Genomic DNA, 20,930 nt, shown 5'->3' with positions numbered 1-20,930 from the left:
AAACAAGACGAAATCAGAAAGGGAGACAAACCATAAGACTCTTAACTCTAGGGAACAAACGGAGGGTCGCTGGAGGGGAGGGGTGGGGGGCTAACTGGGTGATGAGCGTTAGGGAGCCACGTGGTGTAATGAGCCCTGGGTGTTACGTGCAACTGAGGAACCACCGACCTCTTCATCTGAAACTAATGATTGAATTTAAATTTCAAGAATGGTTCAACATTAAATCCATCGATCAATCAATTGTGGGACAATGTGGTTTCTGCGGAACACCTGCTTTCCTTCTAGGACTCTGGAATTTGGGTATGTGCCAGGCACAGGGTATTTAGGTGACCAGCTTCCCACAAACATCTTGGGCCCTGAGTCCCTCCGGAGCTCTCCTGGTGGACAAGCCTCCGGATCTGTTGTCACAACTCCCTGCTGGATGAACTAAGGACGTACGCTCCCTGGGGAGGGGACGCTTTGAAGCTCGCACCTGGTTTCCTCCAGACTCCATCCGTGCACCTTTCCTCAACTTGGTGTCTGTGCTTTGTGTCCTTCGGCTACAATCGGTCATAGCTGGGTGACCATACGCTGAGTCCTATCGGTCGTCCCAGCAAAGCGCTGAGCCAAGGGGTGGTCTTAGGGACACAACACACAACAGATCACTGTGTGGTGACTACAGTACGGGCGGGGGCTACACTCCCTGGCCTCCAGGGTTTCCAGGATGTGGTGTTAAGAAGGTAAGTTGCAGGAAGATAAGTAGAGCAATAATATGCCACACATTTATAAGAAGGTATCAGTGGGGAAAACGGAGTAAAGGGTACAAGGGGTCTCCTTCTGTTAAGCCTTACAACTGCAGATGAACCTACAATTGTTTCAAAATAAGTATTCTGCTTAAAAAATAAAAAGGTGGGTAGGGTACGATCTCATCTTTCCACATCAATCACACAGGGAAGATGCAGAGAGAGCGCTTACGACAAAGTAACACAGACACGCAGTTCAACGTGGGGCAGAAACGGAAACGGTACAATTGTCGCTGTTACTACAAAAATGTAAAATCTAAAAACTGAGTATGAACAAAGGTAAGAACCAGATGGCGGCAGGGATGAATGAAAATAACTTTAATTTCAGGATATGCTAACGGGCAATCGAAGTTTAGGTATCTGTTATTTCAGGAGAGCATCTGCAATAAATTTAAGGTTTTTTTAATTAAAAAGAAATGACACACCAAATGTTCCAGTCACCATGAAAAGAAAGCACGCCGGGAGGCCAATCAGAAAGGCCTGTGTCTCCACGACTGAGAAATGGGAAGATGAGGCACCCTGGGAATGGGGACAGGGACGGGGATGGGGATGGGAAGCACCACTTACATCTTCGTGCCCGTAGGCGCAGGCCAGGTGGAGAGGTGTGTTGCCGTTGTTGTCTTGCACCTCGGGGCTGGCTTTGTAGTGCAGCAGCAGCAGCTGTGGTGAGGAGGGGACAGGTGAGCAGATGTGCACCCCCGGGAGGGTGCAGGGGGGAGGGCACAGGGGGAGAGCGCAGAAGAGGGCTCAGCGGGGAGGGCTCCAGGGTGGAGGGCTCAAAAGGGCACAGGGAGGATGGCTGGGGGGGATGGTGCAGGGGGAGGGCGCAAGGGGGAGGGTGTGGGGGAGGGCATAGGGAGGATGGCTCGGGGGAGGGCTGGGGTGATGGTGCGGGGGAGGGCTCAGGGGAGGAGGGTGCAGGAGGAGAGGAGGGCTTGGGGGGAGGGCTGAGGAGGGCTTGGGGGGAGGGTTCAGTGGGGAGGGCACAGGGGGAGGGCTTGGGGGAGGGCTCGGGGGGATGGCTGGGGGAGGGTGCGGGGGTAGGGTATAGAGGATAGCTGGGGGAAGGGCTTGTGGGGAGGTCTGGGGGGATGGCTGGGGGCGGGCACGGGGGGGAGGGCACAGGGGGAGGGTTTGGTGGGGAGGGCACAAGGGGAGGGTTTGGGGGGAGGGCACAGGGGGAGGGCTCAGAGTATAGCTGGGGGGAGGACTCACAGTGGGAGGGCACAGGGGAGGGATCAGCAGGAGGAGCTCGTGCATCCTCCCTGCAACCCTACGCACCTGCGCTCCCCTTACAATCCCATCCTCACTCTCCTCCTTCCCCCAGAAACCCCCCAGATTGCAGAAGGAGGCCTGCAGCCCCACCCTCCATCCCCGAAGTGCCAGTGAGTGGTCTGGGTCCAGGGGGCCCACGGAAGGTGCCAGGGGCTCAGACACGCACCCCCCCACCCCGCGCGAGGCTGCAGCGGAGCCGGGCTCACCGTGACGCTCTGATAGCCCTTCTGGCAGGCGAGGTGAAGGGGGGCCGACCCGTGGTAGTCCGTGGCATTTACCCCCGCGCCTCTGGAAACCAGGAAGTCAATGAGGGATGCCTGCCCTGCGGAACAGAGGGGCTCACCACACAGCAGGAAGCACAGGGGCTCCCCAAGCCCTACTCAGCACGGCCTGTCATTTTGTCCTTATTGCCCTGGCAGGACGCATGCCCGGAGGGGTTTTTCTGCCTGAGAGGTACAGAGGCCACTCTGGGCGGCCCGGAGGGGGCTCGGCTCTGGTCCCGCTCTCAGCCACAGAAGGCAGCGCAAGAGTCTTAGGTGTCCACGGAAGACTCCATGGTTCACCAGTTCACTGATGGGAACAGCAAAGCCCCTGGGGGTGGCCCATGACACGGCCCTTCTGCCCCGACTCCGCCGCCCCCGGTCAGTCAGGCCTCTGCTGGGCCCCCCGTCAGGAGCCCAACCACAGGGCACCCCAAGCCCACATACCACAGAGGGCGGCCACATGGAGCGGTGTGTGACCCCTGTCATCTCTGGAAAATGGAGTGACAATGGAGGGATCGTTCAGCCTCCTAAAAGAGGGAGAAGAGGGGTGCCTGGGTGTTCAGATGGTTGGGCGCCCGACTCTGGATTTTGGCTCAGGTCATGAGATCGAGCCCTGCGTAGGGCTCAGCGCTGGGCATGGAGCCTGCTTCAGATTCTCCCTCTGCCCCTCCCTGCCCTTACTGCGCTTTCTCGCTTTCTTAAAAAAAAGAGGAGAAATAGAAGATATGGAACCCAACCCCCCCGCCCCCAGAAACACACCCTAGGAATGGCAAGGATAAGCCTCTCCCTGCCAGGCCGCACATGCCAGAGTCCTGGGGCTAGCAGACAGATGGCGGGTCCAGAGATCACCCAGCCCCTGCAGGGTCTCCTGCACGTGACATCCCTCCCCCACCCACCCCTCTAGGCTTCGATACCCAGGGAAACAGCCAACAAGGGTTAGGAAACCCCAAAGGTTACTGGGAGAGGCTGACATTCCTCCCCCTAAAATCTACTTTCTGGGGATGGCAGGCCCTGTAGCCGCCTACTCTGGCATCCAGCCCAGCGGCGTGCCACTAAGTGCGGCGAGGGTAAGGTCGGTATGCAAAATCGCACAATGCGGGGACCCCTGGGTGGCTCAGCAGTTTAGTGCCACCTTCGGCCCAGGGCGATCGAGTCCCACGTGGGGGGCTCCCTGCATGGAGCCTGCTTCTCCCTCTGCCTGTGTCTCTGCTTCTCTGTGTCTCTCATGAGTAAATAAATAAAATCTTCAAAAAAAAAAATCTCACAACAAACGAGGGGAGAAGCTCTGCCCAGGCCCGCACCTCCCGCCTCCCAGCACACGGAGTCTGCACGGGGACGCTCTTACCCAGAGACAAGTTTCTCACAGTCGTCACAGAAGCACAGAGGGTGACACATCCTTTGGACGGCATCTTTATCCTGGTCATCTTGGCTCAGGAGTCTTTCCACTTCTTTCTGGTTACCTGACGCGATGTGCTATAAAGTGACATAAAAAATACTAACGACGTTGAGGAATCTCTCTCTTCTTACGGCGTGAGCTTCTGGAGTGTCCTTACAGAAACCCGTATCTATGTACGGATGGATGACATGACTTGCTCTCTGGGATGTGTTTCAAAATAGTCTGGGCGGATGGGGAAAGTGGGTGGGAGTGGAGACGGACTCGGACGGAGATGGCCACGCAGATGGCCCCGGGGGTGCATCTGTACTGTCCTTATTTTTGGAAATGTTATAGACCTTCCGTAGCTTAAAACAACAGCGTGACGATATTCTCAACACAGAGGTGGGGGAGGACCGTGCCTCCTGAACCCAGTGGGATGCACACTCCTCCCTGGACCACACCTCGCTCCTGCTCCCTGCACCCGAACAGAGCCCTGGTTTGCAGGGAAAGGGAACGGCTGCCTTAGCAAGAGATCCGTCAGCGAACAAGCTGCAGAGCCGGGCTCACCCCCGTGATTCCTGGATCTGCTCCCCTCGGGCAGTGAGATGTCCTGGGAGCACACTGCCCCTGGGAGGCTCCCTGGGTGCTCCATGAACCCCCTGCTATGGGAGGCACACCCGGGGGGGAGGGGCAGCATCGACGCGCAGCATCCCTACCACCCGCTGTGAGCACGAAATGAACTTCGTCAGTGTTTAACCGAGCAGACTGCCCTGACGGATTCAGTAGAGACTCCGGAGATGTGGAAGGCTGGGTGACCCCCCACCCCCCCCCGCCGACCTGCGCCCCCAAGGACTTCCTGGTGTCTTACCTTAAACAGACAATCAATGGGAGTTGAAGTCATCTGAGACAGTAAGCTCATTCTCTGCTTCAGGAACAGTCTGTCACCAAACCCCTCCGACTCCTGCAGGAAACACCCAATCACCTGTTTCATCAACGTGGCACAAGATGTTAGAGCAGATCCTTCGGTGGGGAACCCGGGACCAGGCCTCGCTTCTTGTGCACAGAACGGGATCGGCGGCGCCTCCCTCCCCGAGCCGGAGAGCAGATCCTCATCGGGCTGGGAGAAGGGCAGCGGTGGCTGCCAGGGGGCCTGGGGCCCGGGGGTGTGCGGGCACACGCCTATGTGCACACACGTGTGGAATGTAGCACGTACGCACCACCCTCCTCCGGAGGGAAGCCTGGATTTTGCCCTGGCCGCCTCCTGGCCTCAAGCCGCTATCCTAACGCCCGCACAGCCCGGTGCCCTGCCACTTTCTCTGGGCACAGAGAGGAAAACCATCCAACAAGTGGTTCTAGATTTCCCAGTGTCAACCAGCAGGAGAGAGGAGTCTTGCTTTCTGAACATATCTACCAAAATAGCAGACGAGCATGGCCACTGTTCCCAAATCCTACAATACGCCGGGGTCCACCTCAAATAATAGATTGAGGTCTTTGCATCACAGGTAATGTCTACTTAGATACAAAAATCTAAAACCACATCCTTCCTTTATGAAATATTGCCTAGGGAGACGTTTCGGTGCTCACTGGAGCACCTGCAGCTTGACCAAGGACAAATTAATGTCCTCAAGAAAGTCTCGGTGGGATGTGAAGCATCTCCCCCAGCCAGCTGCTGCCAGAACCCACCGAGCCCTGACAACAGTACGGGATGAGGCTGTCTACGGGCCTTCAGGCTCTGCCTCAGAGCCCGGTGGCACCGAGGGGATGGCCCGTTCCTGGGGTCCTCTCTCAGGCCCCCACAGCTGCCCTCAGAGGGTTAGGCTCACGGACCCGCGCCAACCCCCTAGCATGAGAGCTGCTTTGCTCCCAGCTGCCACGTGCTACGGAAAGCTCTAACAACTTGTTCTATTCAGTGATTTCTAGCCAAGCAGCTGAGGGTCAGAGAAACATCAAAGACATCGTTGCTCAGGTAAATTGGGGGTCCCTTCCTCCACTCCGGGTAACTAGACGAAGGGCAGCGATGACGAGAGGCAGATCCTCGGGGCCTGAATCCTCAAGGAGAAGCGACCTACCACAAGAGACAGCATACCAGCTCGGATCCATTTGGGGGTTTATTAGAAACCCAGTAAAGTGACAAAGACCAGAAGCCTGCAAAGCTGGAACAGAGAAGCGACCAATTCTTTCAGGATTCTCCCGGTTTTTGGTCAACAAAGGTTAAACTAGAGTCATCCCAAAAATGCTCATTTTCAAAAAGCTGGTCTTTACCTACGAGACTTTCTTTTTTAAGATTTTATTTATTTATTCATGAGAGACACACAGAAAGAGGCAGAGACCCAGGCAGAGGGAGAAGCAGGCTCCCTGCAGGAAGCCCGACGCGGGACTTGATCCTGGGACCCCAGGATCATGCCCTGAGCTGAAGGCAGGTGCTAAACCACTGAGCCACCCAAGGGCCCTTATTTATGAGACTTTTAAGTCTTTATGCTTAAAGAACATATATACGGTCACCTTAGGTACAATTATTTCGTGGGGGGAAATTTCTGTGAAACTATCACAGTATATAAAGAGGCAACAGGAAAACAAAATTTGACTTACTAATATTTAGTCCTAACACTTTCCAGAAACCTCACCTGCCATGCAGATACACATTTGAGCTCCTTCCCCAGGAAAGGGCACCGACACATAGCAGTGGCCTCACAGTCCTAGACACAACTGCGCTGACAGAAGCCAGTCGGCAGCTAAGGCTGATGCAGTGCCAAGGTGGCATCTCAGTGCTGGAATCACAAAAGACAAGGAGGCCGCCACACCTGTTCCGTCAGGCCTGACCCACTCGAGACCCAGGGGCGGGCTGCACGGCCAGCTGGAGGGAGGAGGCACAGCTCCTCCCAACATCTGCCGGGACCCACCACCCGCATCCAGAAGGCAGGACCAAGGCCAGGGGCAGACAGCTCAGACACGAAGGGTGCACGGGGCTGGGTCCCCACCCTGCCCACGGGCTGTGCACACTACAACCAAAGGCCGGGCTCAAGCCAGCACACGCGGGGGCCACCCGGCTGCTCTGTGGGTGGAGCACGTGACTCCTGATCTCGGGCTGTGAGTTCAAGCCCCACAGTGGGTGTAGAGGTTACTTAAAAATAAAATCTTGGGGATCCCTGGATGGCTCAGCGGTTTAGTGCCTGCCTTTGGCCCAGGGCATGATCCTGGGGTCCCGAGATCGAGACCCACGTCAGGCTCCCTGCATGGAGCCTGCTTCTCCCTCTGCCTGTGTCTCTGCCCCCCTCTCTCTCTCTCTGTGTCATAAACAAACAAACAAACAAATAAAAATCTTTAGGGCAGCCCTGGTGGCTCAGCAGTTTAGCACCGCCTTCTGCCCAGGGTGTGATCCTGGAGACCCGGGATCGAGTCCCACGTCAGGCTCCCTGCATGGAGCCTGCTTCTCCCCCTGCCTGTGTCTCTGCCTCTCTCTCTCTGTCTCTCATTCATAAATAAATAAATCTTAAAAAAATAAAATCTTTAGAAATAAATAAGTCAAAAAGAAAAAAAACAAAACAACTCCCCCAACCCCTCTTGGGATGTCGTCTGAAGTCCAGGTGGGTGTGGGAAGCCGACTGGTGCCGTGTGGTCAGCCACTTCCTCACACTCCAGTCAAAGGCTTCAGATGTTGGCCTTCCTGCCCACATGCCACAGTAAGTAAGCAAGTGGGGTGGCCACTGTGAGGTTATTGGGGCAGCAAGGAGGCTGAAGAGCCTCCCTCCAGGTGACAAGGGACACCCCCAGCCCCATCAGGAGGCATCAGGCGATTCTGACCATCAGCCTACATGCCAACAAGAGGAGCATAATCTCAAATTTTAAAAAAATACAATTGTAGGGGCAACCTCAGCAGTTGAGCGTCTGCCTTCAGCCCAGGGCGTGATCCTGGGGTCCCAGGATCGAGTCCCACATTGGGCTCCCTGCAGGGGAGTCTGCTTCTCCCTCTGCCTGTGTCTCTGCCTCTCTCTCATGAACAAATGAGTACAATCTTTTAAAAAACACACACACACACACACAATTGTACAGTGGTGCCTGGGTGGCTCAGTGGGTGGGGCACCCAACTCTTGGTTTTGGCTCAGGTCATGATCTTGGGGTCATGGGATCAAGCCCAGAGTCCAGCCCGGCATCAGGCTCCGTGCTCAGCATGGGGTCTGCTTGAGATTCTTTCCCTCTCCCTCTCCCTCTGCTCCTGCCCCCGTTCATGCACGCACACTCTCTTGTCTCTCTAAAATAAATAAAACTTCTTTATTAAAAAAAAAAAAAAACACTTGTATAGGCACAGAAAAAAGACCTACCAAGACACTTAACAAGTCATCCCCAGCTAGTGAGTTCGTGAGAGGTATCTGCTGTCTTCACCGTAACAGGAGGCAGCTGGCCCTTGAATGACACAGGTGTGACCTGCACGGGTCCACTTACACGGCGACAGACACAGTACAAACGTGTCTAAACATGTGTTCTCTTCTGATTTTCTTAATGATGTTTTTTCTCCAGCTGACTTTATTGTAAGAATACGGTATATGATACATATAACCTACGAAATAGGTGCTAATCAACTGTTAATATTATCAGTAAGGCTTCTGGTCACCAGGAGGCTCCTAGTAGTTAAGTTTTGGGGGAGTCACAAGTTACATGCAGATTTTCAACGACGTGCAGGGTCAGCCCCCATGTTGTTCAAGGGTCAACAGTATATTGCAAACGCTAGTCTCCCAATCAGAAGAAGAAAAAAACCAACCCCCTATTCTTTTGGGGGAAAATAATATAAAACGCTATATACAACATAATTTAAATTATGTGACGTAGACCCAGGTGGGAAAAAGACGGGAAAGCACATAACACTGTCACCATGACTGAATTCAGGGGAACTGCTTTCACCCAAGCGCACCTGTCTGGACAGGCCTGTGGTTTTGTTTTGTTTTGTTTTGTTTTTAATTTTATTTATTTATGATAGGCACACAGTGAGAGAGAGAGAGAGAGAGAGAGAGGCAGAGACACAGGCAGAGGGAGAAGCAGGCTCCATGCACCGGGAGCCCGACGTGGGATTCGATCCCGGGTCTCCAGGATCGCGCCCTGGGCCAAAGGCAGGCGCTAAACCGCTGCGCCACCCAGGGATCCCTGGCCTGTGGTTTTTTCCAGATACTTTAACTTATCATTACTTTCGGAGATTCTAACATCAGCAGAAAATTAAGATCAAGTGAATGTTCAATCCTCAGGCTTGTTAATACAGTAATCTCTTCATCTTATTAATCTCAGCTTTGTGATTTCTGTGCGTACTGTCACATTTTGCCACCTGGTGAAATCGGCCAGCCATGCAGTCTTGGTTTAAGATTCTCAGCTTCACATAGAATACAATCACCTCCCCTCAGCAGAGCTCGCCAAGAAAATCGCAATAAGGCCAGTGAGTCCCAAAACTGCACATATTAATGATCTCATCTCTTGCCTAGACATCCACGCTGAGGGTTTCTAGCTCGCCCCTTCTGCCTGTGTGCTTTTGAGAATGGCGAGGACTAAAGAAGCAGGATTTTAAGTGTGCGACTCCCGGTCATGTCCTGCCAACTTTCACAACCAACTGGGTGCTCAGCGTTTCAGTCTGCTGGGTGTCTGCGAAGCCGCCCAGCCCTTAGGTGGCAGAGGCCAGAGGCCCCGTTCCTGGGAGACCATCTAAGAATCCCCCTCCCCTGGGGCACCCGAGTGGCTCAGTTGGTTAAGCATCTGCCTTCAGCTCAGGTCATGATCCCAGAGTCCTGGAATCAAGTCCAGCATCGGGTTCTCCACTCAGCAGGGAGCCTGCCTCTCCCTCTCCGTCTCCCTCTGTCCATGACCACCCACCCCCTGCCCCACTCGTGCTCATTCTCTCTCAAAATAAATAAATAAAATCTTAAAAAAAAAAAAAAGACCCTCTCCCCTCCCACCAACCTCAGAACTCTACCAAACATGCCCTGACGCCCACAAAGAAAGGCCAGGGCAGGAGGGATCTTACGGGTGGCTTCACGGAGAGGCTTCCTTGCCGAATATATTCAATCGCAGCCTCAATCGAGGTCAGACAATATCCCAATTCATCTTTTGCTGAGCTGCTAAATCTGAAGTTCTTGATATAACTCAAATTTGCCATCCTAACAAAAGGAAGAAAAAAGTTTCACTGTTGTGTAGCCAATTAACAACACTTCTCCAGAAACAGCACCACTGGCGTGAGTGACAGGCGCTGCTTAGCTCCAGGGAGCTGTGACTGCTACCCCCTTAACCTCTAGAGCATGTGCAATTAGGAAAGTAAGTAAAACTACCGGGTCCTCTCCTGGAGCATACTAGTTTTTAAAAAGCTGATTATTGTAAAGTGAACCAGAGGTTCCTGTCAGGAGAGGATGGGCTTTGGAGTCAAACAGAACTGGAGTCAGCTTCCCGCTCAGTCACTGACTAGCTGCATGTTCCAGAACAAGAGACATAAGCTCTCTGGGCCTCAGTTTCCCCATCTGTAGATGGAATGACCGCCATCCTCTGCAGGACGAAGGCACGGCCGACACCACAATGAACTCCTAAGGGGCGCTCGATTTCCTGGAGTTATACTGAAACCACCCCGGTACAATGCTGCCAGTTTGAAAAAGTATTTTAACAGAAAATATTACCAATTAGGGATATCTGTTTTCACAAGCAAATACAACAGGACCGACAGCAGATCATCAGCACACATGGTCTCCAAGTTAACTGTAGGGGGGGAAACACATGTTCCAAGTCATCGTGAGACCAACAGGTGTATCAGCTCCCCACCACCATCCAACCACAATCCAGTAAGACGACGCATCCGGGAGGAGTTCCCCTGCACAACTTCCTTTACAGTATCCTGAACATTTGTGGGGAAAACGAATGCCTACCATTCTCAAAACATGCGCAAGAGAAGGAAATCCCAAGCGGACTACCCCTCGCCACCTTCTAGGACCGTTCAAGGCAGTAATGGTGGACACGAGGCAAAGGTGTGCCAGAGTCACCGCGAAAAGCCTCCTTCCTCCTGAGATCATTTCCGTTTTATACACTGCAAGAATCTGATGCTCACATCTAGCTCGTTCTCATTTTTTTCACCTTGATATTTTAAGGGATCTATTCACATGTCTAATAATTCAAATAGCACAAAGGAACAAACCGGGACTTCTCTCCCATCCCCGCTGTCCAACCGTCCCCCAGGGGCTACTGCTGTTACTTCCCACCTAACCTTCCAGAGAAGTCCAGGAACTCACCACCGGGCACATGGATACGTAGCCACCCCCTTTTCCTGGAATGCCGCTAGAGGTGTACATATACACTCCCTTTCGTTTCACTTAACGCACTGTGACGATCACCCCCTATCTGCGCACACAGGTCTGACTCCCCTTGACTTTTTTCTTAGCTTATTTTGCTTTACTTCTTACAATGGAAAGTTTTAAACACACACAAGATTAGGAAGAAGGGTCTAACGACCAGTGGAACCCGCATGTACCATCACCAGCTTGCATCATTTTTTAAGATTAAAGGTTTTTATAATTTTAGCCAAAAGAATTTTATCAACCAACCATCTTCAGCCTGGAACACGGCTGCGGAAGCTGTGGGCAACTTGGCGCTGGGCTAAACAAATGGCAGTGAATGTCCTGATGGGGCCACCCGCCCACACCCTGGCAGCATGACAGCTTCAACAGAACACACACCGGGAGCTTTAAAGTCAATCACACACACTGTTGTATCTTGGCAAGTTCAGACCTGAGCGGACAGTGTCACCGTGTGAACCTGAAGCTACTGAAAAGTCAGGTTCTCAAAGAACCTATGCCGCCTGGGTTTGGGTTTATAGATCGGCCGTGTGGTGCCCATGCAGGTAAGGGAAGCCCGGCTCACTTCTGAGGCCACTGTTCTCTTACCCTTACGGTGCCTGGCCTACCCCCTCACTGCTATTACTAGGCACCCACGCATCAGAGCCGACTCCGGGGCGTTCAAGCTGGGATGCTCTGCGGCACATCACCCCATCTGTGTGATCCTTTAACACAAACTGCTCCTTAACAGACTTTTGCATCCAGACGTAGGCGTCTACGCCACCATTGGGGCCCTTCCCTGAGCACAAACCTCTCTGGCTGGGGGACTGTGTGATGAGCTGCACCACCTTTCGCAAACAAATCAACTTCTGCTGTGGTGAGGTGCATTTGTTCAGCTGAGCCAGCTCTCTCTTTGCACGAGGTATGTTGAAGCTGTAAAATAATTTGGAAAGTGACAACTTAAGACCACACAGCGTGAGGTCCCTCCTCCCCTGATCTAATAGCATACCGCAGATTAACACTCCTTACGACAAACTGTAAGAAACAAAAATAGAAACTCAAAAGCAGGGGCACCCGGGTGGCTCAGTCAGTTAGGCATCTGCCTTTGGCTCAGGTCATGATCCCAGAGTTCTGGGACTGAGCCTGCATGGGGCTCCTTGCTCAGCAGGGAGCCTGCTTCTCCCACTCTCCACCTCCCTAAAAAAAACTCAAGAAGCAACCTGAACCAAATCAATGGCAAAACTCAACCCCTTTGAATGTTCCATTTATGATGCAAAATGGTATTGCAGCTGCACCAAAAAATTAGGGGGAAAAAAATCCTTAGCCCCCGAGTAAGAGAGCTCAGAGGCATTAATAGTTTAAACATAAACACTTAAGACATTTTTAGAGCCTAAAGAAACATAAATTAATTCAAAAGCAGGTCCCTGGGGGATCCCTGGGTGGCTCAGTGGTTTAGTGCCTGCCTTCGGCCCAGGGCGTGGTCCTGGAGTCCTGAGATTGAGTCCCGCATTGGGCTCCCTGCATGGACCCTGCTTCTCCCTCTGCCTCTCTCTCTCTCTCTCTCTCATGAATAAATAAATTTAAAAAATATATATTAAAAAAAAAAAAGCAGGTCCCTCTCCGGGAGGCCTCCATCACTCCAGGTGAGGAGTGATGTCTGCATGCAGGACCCACTTGGACGAGCAAGCGGCGTGCCTGTCGAGGGACCAGCTATGCAAGACCCCTCCCCTGGAGCTCCCACCCAGCTGACATGCTGGCAGCAGGTGCAGGAGGGTGACAGCCACAGAACAGTCGTCTGCCAACCTCAGTCCTTGGTCTCTGGTCACAAGTCACCACACCGGTCTTCAGTATGAACTAAGTCTGTGTGCAGTCCCTGCCGCTGAGAGCCCTGTTTCCAGAAGGAGCAGCCCCAGCCTCTGAGGACGCCAAGCCGCTGCAGCACAAATCTTACCTGCACTCGGGTTTCACACCAATGTCTTTCTGCTGAAGATCTTGAAGGCTTCTTGTGATTTTGTTAAAGGCAGCATCCTAGCGACACATGTTAACAGAGCTTCAGGTTTCTCGAAAAGCTTAGAATGAGGCTCCCAACGAGGCTGATGGTGATTTAGGACCTACCTCGCTCGCCTCCATGGTCCCCACGTACTTAAAGATCAGATCATAAATATCATGCTGGACATACATCTGTGGAATCAACGAACAGATCCCCCGTTCCAGGTGCACAGAGGTGACAGGGAGAGGTTCCTCCCACCGCCCCGGCACCGCTGCCTTCTCTCCCCTCACTGCCCTGCCCTCTTACCTCCACGGCCTGCTTCAGCAGATTCATCTGGGCCTCCTGCTTGGCAAGCATTTTCTGGAGGACAAGAAGGTACCGTTAAGGAGCTGGCACTGGCATGTGGGCAAACTGCAGTCCTCTCCTTTGAGAGTCCTACTGCTTACCAGGTGAGAGTCCCTCAGAAGCTGCTGGAGGCATTTGGTGTAGAGAGCATTCACCGAGTCCTGCGCAACGACAGAGCGGAGAAGCAGGTCACTCCCGTAATCCGAGGCCACAACACAAAGCCCAGAACGCGTGACACGTCCCGCAGTGAGAACATTTCACTAGATAATGTTTGCTGGGTGACAACTTTAAGTCCTAATACAGGCTTCTCAAATTATGTAATTTTTTTAAGTGTAAATGCATGAAGGGTTAAGAGAAAAAATTTGCCTTGGGGTTAACACTAAGATGGTAACAATAATCACTGCTCAAGTTTCTCCAGGGGCTTACACTACTTTTATAGTTAGAGAGAAACGTTTAAACAAAACTTCCAACAGTGGAAGTTCTGGATTGTTCTTGAATTGGCCTGAGACAGGGCACGCCTGGCACAACAAGACGCAGCTACTGACTATGTGCTGACGGAGGCTCTTTCTTTCACATTCCCTGAAGGTTCGCTGGAAAGAGGCAATGCTCCTGTCAAATCTCTCCGCGTGTCTTCCCAAAAACTCTCTCACGTCTTCGATGGTTTTCAGGGAAAAGGGATCGGAAGATGTTGAAGGCTCTTCTGAAAAAGAGACGGAGGGTCAGGCTGGCTGAAGCCGTCACAGTTTCCTAGTGGGGGAAGTTCCACATCCGTTGCCCTGCTCCCCCACCCCCCGCCAGGGTCTGGAGCCCCATCTTCCAGGAGAGGACAGGAATTATTTCAAGATACGGCCCAAGAGCAGCCTAGTTACAGGACAGCTCGAAGTCCAGAGAGCCCAGCCCCCTGGAAGCCTTTTCCTTGGACAAAACAATTTGAGACCATGGGCATGACCCATGAGGCTCTGCTGAAGAAGCACTGGTTCCTGGCAATAAAGGCCTCAGAGTACATTTAGCACACTGCCATCTCAACTTCCTGGAACAGCTGAAGAATTATTGCTTATTAAAAATAATGAGCTCTCAAAGAGGCACTGGGGCTGGGTGGGCAATAATAGTGTAAGAGCTAGCCCTAAAGCTGAGGCCCAGTACCAAAACCAGGGCTACCCCTCTGCACAACTCCAGGGGGCAACATTCACACGGGTCTACATCAATGCTGCCTCCTGGAATTGTGTAACGTCCAACCTGTGCAACCGTACACAGCAGCCCCCAGCCACACTGTCTTTGCTCAAGATGACTTTTTGGTTCAGTACTGGGGGAAGTACTGTAACATTACTTACGTAGGCTTCTAGAGGGCTCTTGAATATTTTATGGGACATTTATAGCAACCATGTCAGGAGCAAAGGTCGACACACACAATTCTCCAAATCAGGAGAAAGGAGTTCTCTCCCAGAATACCTGAACTCTCTCTCTTTTCCAAAGGATGGGCTATACACAGTATGCTGAAACTTTCTTCTTTTTCATTGTAGAAAGTTTCTTCAAAGAGAATGGGCACTGAGAGAAGACAGGCGAAACCAGCTCCTAATTTAATCCTGTTTCCCTGTATAAAGACATCCTGGAACAAGAGAGCCGTCACTGCACCAGTGGCCAGGGGGTGACTGTTGATCCCCCGCTCGGCCTGGCCGCCTTTTCCCACCTGCCCGCCTTCGCTCCAGTGGGGGTTTGGGAGGCAGGGAGCATGAACACTCTTCCAGTTTGCTTTTTGATACTAAAAATTTTTTTTCCTCTCTGTTTGCCCTGTAGCCGCGGCTGATGCTTTCTCAATACTGTGACAGAGAAGCATTAAGCTGGTCCTCAGGGCAGAAGAAAGCCTGTACCCTCCGGGAAAGGAGGAAGGAAGAAGGCTGTCCTGGGATGTCCCGGGACTGCAAGGGGCCGGGGTGACAGGCTGCTGTCCCAGCCACATTCAGCATTCCGGCCCCGGCCCGGTGCCCGGGCAGACAGGCCACACGATAAGCTGGACTCCTCAGTCCTCTTCCCGAAGAGAGCAAGCCAACAGTACCAGTGTGGGGCAGGGCCCCAACCCAAGCTGGCACATCAGTCACCCTGCGTCCTGTCTCTGCTCCTGCCAAGGGGCCCATGAGCTGAAGGGCCAACACCGGGCACCTGGGCCCACTCCAACCCCACTGAGGACCAGCCCCCCCCAATCCATCCATCTCCACTATGTAAGAAAATGCGGACCCCAAAGGTCACAGCGAGGATGAGAGAGACTGCCTTCCTGCATCTCCTGCTGCTGAGCACGCGGAGAAAGATAAAACACCCTCTCAAGCTCTGAGAACCCCATGCTGAGGAAGAGGCCACAAAGCAAAACAAGCCGCCCAAGTCCCGAAACACAAAGACAGCCCCAGGACCATGCCAAATCGAAGGAAACTAAAAAGACCAACAACTGAATGCCTTGCCCAATCCCGGATCGAAAAAGAAAAAAAAAATCAAATTCTGTGAAAGGGTATATAATCTGTATAATTAGCACAATTCGTCTGAGGACAGTATGTTGAGCAGCATCCTATTCATGGAGCCTTTCCTGAGTGTGGTCGCCCTGCTGTGGTCACGCAGGAAACACACATTTTTGAATAAAGGGATGTGGTGTCTGCAATCCACTCTTTTCCTGAAAAAGGCTCGGAAAAGGCAGCGCCAGGTAGCACGTGGGGGTGCGGGGGAGAGAGACGGATGACCAAGCAAATGTGGCCAGGATGCTAACCCTGACCACCGTGGGGGAAGAGTAGAGGAGAGTCCTTCGCACTTTACCGAGGCTTTCTGAAGGTTCGACAGGACTTCAAAACCCTGTTTTCTAAAAAATTTAAACTGATGCCCCGTCCAATTTGTGGCCAAGAAACTGGTGAGCTTTCGGGAGAACAGACGTAAAACTGGTCACTGAAGGACTGGGTTCAGGAGGTGTTCCAGAGCCACCCCGAGGGAGAGCGGCCCTGTGCCTTCCCCACCCCCCTTCCCCCCTCCTCCAGGACAGAGGCCTAGTTAGGGACCCTGGCTGGCCCACGACCGAATGCATACCTTTCCATTCAAGGTCTGAAAGTGTTCTTCCACGGGTATCAAAATATAAGATTCAAACTGACAAGTGGACTGAACACTGCTCGACAAGCTTCCTTTGCAAGGCACCAGGACCTGGAAAACACAGGCGGGGGGAGGGCTACAGGATGGGCCACCCGCAGCTTCACCTCCTGGAGGGCAGGACCACGTGACGCGGGGGGGGGGGGCGGTGATAGACGGGCGGCCGCAGCCCCCAGGCTGGTTCCCACACCCACTGGGTCCCCCCACTCCAGCCAACGCCAGGTGCCCCACTCTGTTCTCAACAGGTCTGGGGACGACTCCCAAGGGAGACAGGGTACTTTGGAAAGAAGAGAAAGGTGAAACTGAAAAGCCACACGCAGTCCCATTGCTGGAATGGGAAACGCTGCACCTTGAAGACACTCTTTTTTCTCTTCCTTTTTTTTTTTTTTAATTTTTTTTTTTAAATTTTTATTTATTTATGATAGTCACAGAGAGAGAGAGAGAGAGAGGCAGAGACACAGGCAGAGGGAGAAGCAGGCTCCATGCACTGCGAGCCTGATGTGGGTCTCCAGGATCACGCCCTGGGCCAAAGGCAGGCACCAAACCGCTGCGCCACCCAGGGATCCCTTTTCTCTTCTTTTTTTTAATTAATTATTTATTTATTTTTAAGATTTTATTTATTCATAGAGACACAGAGGGGGAGGGGGAGAGAGAGAGAGAGAGAGAGAGAGAGAGAGAGAGAGGCAGAGACACAGGCAGAGGGAGAAGCAGGCTCCATGCAGGGAGCCTGACATGGGACTCCATCCCGGGTCTCCAGGATCACGCCCTGGGCTGCAGGCGGCGCTAAACCGCTGTGCCACCAGGGCTGCCCTACTTTTTTTTTAATCCTAGTTGTGATCATAGTTGGTAATATGAACCACAGAAACGTGGCTTCCTCTGGCAGACTGCGGCCACCACCAAGGTAGGCCGGGGTGCCAGACTCTCTTTGGGGCAGGCTCCACCTGAGAGGTCAACTGTGGTCTCTGTGCGCGGCGGCTGGGGGACCCTCTTGGACTCAAGTGTACTCAGAAGGAAGAGGGCCCAGGTGGCGCCGTCCCTCAGAGCCCTATCTCCTCACCCCCATCCCCCAAGCAAACGGCTTCCAGGCTACCAACATCGTACAGACAAGGAAACTGAGGCTCAAGGAAGCTAAGGAACCTGTCCAGGGTCATGCAGCAGGTGAGTGGCGGGTGCAGCCCTGACTCACACTCCTGCAGACTTCCTGACCCCTGTCCTGGCCTCAGCCCAGACCCCGCGAGACCCCACAGCCCGGAGAGCCACTGTCACCCGGGGCCTCCTCGGGCCCGGGGAGAAGGAGCAGCTCAGCCTCTCCTCTCACAGCAGGAGGCACTTGTGGAGGGAAGGAGGCCGCCCCGTGGACCAAGTGGTCTGGCCTCTCCTCAAACAACTGAGACAGACTCGGATCAACATCTGGATTTACTAGGCCGTGAACAGGGGACCCTCCGCCGGGGGCCAGGATGCGGGAAGCTCTCTGGGATGACCCGCCCGGATGGATGAACTGCAAAGGCACAAAGGGAGAAAACGAGGAAAGGGGAAGAGGAAATGGAAAAGCGGGGAGAAGACAGGGGAGACGGTTTCACCAGGCCACACGGACGTCAACACTGAGCCTGCCTTACACACGGGGTACGCACGCCTCTGTGCCCCTCTGCACCCCTCTGTGCCCCACAGTGAGGAGGAAGGACAGACTCCCTCATCGATCCCAGCGTGACCTGTGGCTCTCCCCTGGGTCCTGATCCCAACCAACCCACTGTGAGACAGGCAATTACGAGACCACATGGGAAATGTGAACGGGGACAGGGGAGTTGGCAATACTGAAGAATCACTGTGATAACGGGCGTTGCGGTTACGTTTTTGAAGAGGCCCTGCCATCTAAAGCCACATTCCTAAACACCTACAGATGAAGCCACAGGACCACCTGACATAATTTTCTGGGATTTGCTTCAAGATAATCCAGTGACCGGGGATCCCAGGGTGGCTCAGCGGTTTAGCGCCTGCCTTCGGCCCAGGGCATGATCCTGGAGTCCTGGGATCGAGTCCCACGTTGGGCTCCCTGCATGGAGCCTGCTTCTCCCTCTGCCTGTGTCTCTGCCTCTCTCTCTCTCTTATGCCTATCATAAATAAATAAAAATAAATCTTTAAAATAAAAAAAAGAAGATAATCCAGTGGCCAAGGGTGGAGAGCAAGAGGCGGGCAGAAATGACATGTGACAGGGCCACTGAACTGACCACGGCTGAAGCTGGGTGACAGGAGCATGGGACTCATTATACTATTCTTCTTACTTTTATCGTATGTTTGAAATTAAGCTCAGTCACTAGAGCACGTAACTCGATCTCAGGGTGTGGTCTGAGCCCCATGTTGGGCAAAGAGATTAATTTTTAAAAAATTGTTTAAAAATAATTTCAAATTTTAATAAAAGTGAAACTTGATGAAAAAAAGGGAAAAAATAAAGATAAAAGAAAGAAAGAAAAGGTGGGCCATCAGGCATTAGCCTGAATTGAGGAAAAACCTCCTCATGGCCTCCGGGAGCACAGAAAGAAGAGCCCGGGGACCTGAGGTCTGGGCATGGGTAAGGGAATGCCCATGACCCACACCTGGGAGGTATTTATTTTTAAAATACTTTATTTATTTATTCATGAGCGACACACAGACAGAGGCAGAGACACAGGCAGAGGGAGAAGCAGGCTCCATGCAAGGAGCCCGATGAAGGACTTGATCCCAGGACCCCGGGGTCACACCCTGAGCCCAAGACAGACGCTCAACCGCTGAGCCACCCAGGCGTCCCCCGGGGGGTGTTTAACGCCCAAACTCAGGGAGGCCCACGCATGCTCTATGGATGGAGTCACACAGTCCCGTGTGAGACCAAGAACTGCTGAGGCACTTCGGAGAACCTCATCCCAGGAAACCGATTAAACTCTATTTACCTGTTGATGTATGCCTTGCCTGCCTCCCTAACTTAAATAAAGCACAACTGGCTCCTGCTGCATGTGTCCCCATTACCAGCCTCAGCATTCGACATACGGTAGGTGCCCCATCAATGTTTGCTGAGTGAACAGGGGTCCTCCAGTATCAGGGACCCCCTAGTTTTCAGGCAGACAATGCCGCCCGGAGCGTTTTGTTGCAGGCAGAAGCCGGCAGCTGGGCTCTCGGGCTGGGAGGGAGGGTGAGGAGGCCAGCCGCTGGGGGCTGGGGACGTGCAGCAGCTGGGAAGCTGCCCACGGGAGGCGGGGTCAAGTCCAAGTGCCTTCAGGGCTCTCCTAAGATGGAGCTTCAGACTTCAGATGCCACGGACGTCACAGCCTACGTGGACAACACCGAGTTCAGAGTCTCCGAGTTGACCATAAGTCAGGGACCTGCTTATTCTTAAGCTTAACAAAACTTTTTATTCTAGCCCTTTATTTTTTTTTAAAGATTTTATTTATTTATTCATGAGAGACAGAGAGACAGGCAGAGACACAGGCAGAGAGAGAAGCAGGCTGTCTGCAAGGAGCCTGATGTGGGACTCGATCCAGGACCCCGGGATCACAACCTGAGCCAAAGGCAGACGCTCAAACACTGAGCCACTCAGGTGCCCCTATTCTAGCCCTTTCATAAAGAATTTTTAAGTAATAGCAATTAAAGAAATCATAGTAGGATAAAAGCAAGAATCAGCATTAGTGACACTACTCTAGGGTCCCCCCTGACTCCTCCCCAAGCAGCGTTAGGGCGACTTCTGTCCCGACACTCATTCTTCTGAGCTACCGACAGCCAGCTTCTGGAATTCCCCAAAGCCCTGCTGTGTTCCCTGCTCACCTATGCAATCCTGGAAACCCAGCACGGTGCCCGGTAGGTACGTCATGGTGCTCAATGAATGTTTGTTGGCTAGATCTGTGCTAAATGAATCCTAAGAACTAGACTATGAACCTCAGTGTCCTTGGCTGGCCTGTCTAGGTATTTTACTTGAAAGTCAGTTCTTTGGAACTTGGAAGACATGCCGACAGGTTCCCAGGCTAGCCCTCAAAAGCCTACATACCCCATAATTATAACATCACAATAGGAGCATCTGGATGGTGCAGTTGAGTGTCCGACTCTTGGTTTTGGCTCAGGTCATGATCTCAGGGTTGTGGGATCGAGCCCTATGTTGGGCTCCATCCTCAGCGAGGAGTATGCTTGAGCTTCTCTCTCTCCCTCTCTGCACCCCCCTACCACCATACTCAGCTCTCTCTTGCCCTAATAAAATGAATAAATCTTAAAGGAAAAAAAAAGGTCACAATAAGGGAGGAACAAATTTAATCTCCCTTTTGTAATTTTTGTTTCTCCTTTAGGCAAATGGACCCCTCCTCAATCCACCTGGGAATCCTGGAGGACGTTCTCCTGACACCTCATGGATAAGAGCCCCAGAGAGGCAGCAGGCCTGCCCAGCCCACTCTCAAGATACCACAGTGTGTAATTAGCTGGATGCTAATTAAAGAGAACAGGAGTGACTATTAGTAGCAGTGTGGGGGTGTCGCAGGCCTC

General features: G+C 52.7%; 1 protein-coding gene across 9 annotated transcripts in view; it reads right to left on the bottom strand.

The window, feature by feature from the left end:
* Positions 1-20,930, bottom strand: part of ANKRD27 (ankyrin repeat domain 27) — a 53,451-nt gene that overhangs the window by 18,784 nt on the left and 13,737 nt on the right. For 8 of the 9 annotated variants that reach the window (XM_072782689.1, XM_072782649.1, XM_072782670.1 and 5 more), the window contains 15 exons: positions 16,380-16,490; positions 14,769-14,925; positions 13,865-14,019; positions 13,421-13,480; positions 13,281-13,334; positions 13,100-13,165; positions 12,936-13,012; positions 11,796-11,917; positions 10,337-10,415; positions 9,697-9,829; positions 4,564-4,656; positions 3,666-3,793; positions 2,765-2,847; positions 2,264-2,379; positions 1,350-1,442 (listed from right to left, as the gene is read on the bottom strand). In XM_072782689.1, coding sequence (XP_072638790.1) covers positions 1,350-1,442; positions 2,264-2,379; positions 2,765-2,847; positions 3,666-3,793; positions 4,564-4,656; positions 9,697-9,829; positions 10,337-10,415; positions 11,796-11,917; positions 12,936-13,012; positions 13,100-13,165; positions 13,281-13,334; positions 13,421-13,480; positions 13,865-14,019; positions 14,769-14,925; positions 16,380-16,490 — 1,527 coding nt within the window. The remainder of the gene's footprint in view (positions 1-1,349; positions 1,443-2,263; positions 2,380-2,764; positions 2,848-3,665; positions 3,794-4,563; positions 4,657-9,696; positions 9,830-10,336; positions 10,416-11,795; positions 11,918-12,935; positions 13,013-13,099; positions 13,166-13,280; positions 13,335-13,420; positions 13,481-13,864; positions 14,020-14,768; positions 14,926-16,379; positions 16,491-20,930) is intronic. The other variant, XM_072782660.1, reaches the window with a different exon arrangement.

The sequence above is a fragment of the Canis lupus genome, chromosome 1 (genome assembly GCF_048164855.1).
Source record: "Canis lupus baileyi chromosome 1, mCanLup2.hap1, whole genome shotgun sequence".
NCBI classification, from domain to species: Eukaryota; Metazoa; Chordata; class Mammalia; order Carnivora; family Canidae; genus Canis; species Canis lupus.
Note: the sequence above shows the minus strand (reverse complement) of the source record. Positions and strands in the feature narration are given on the sequence as shown.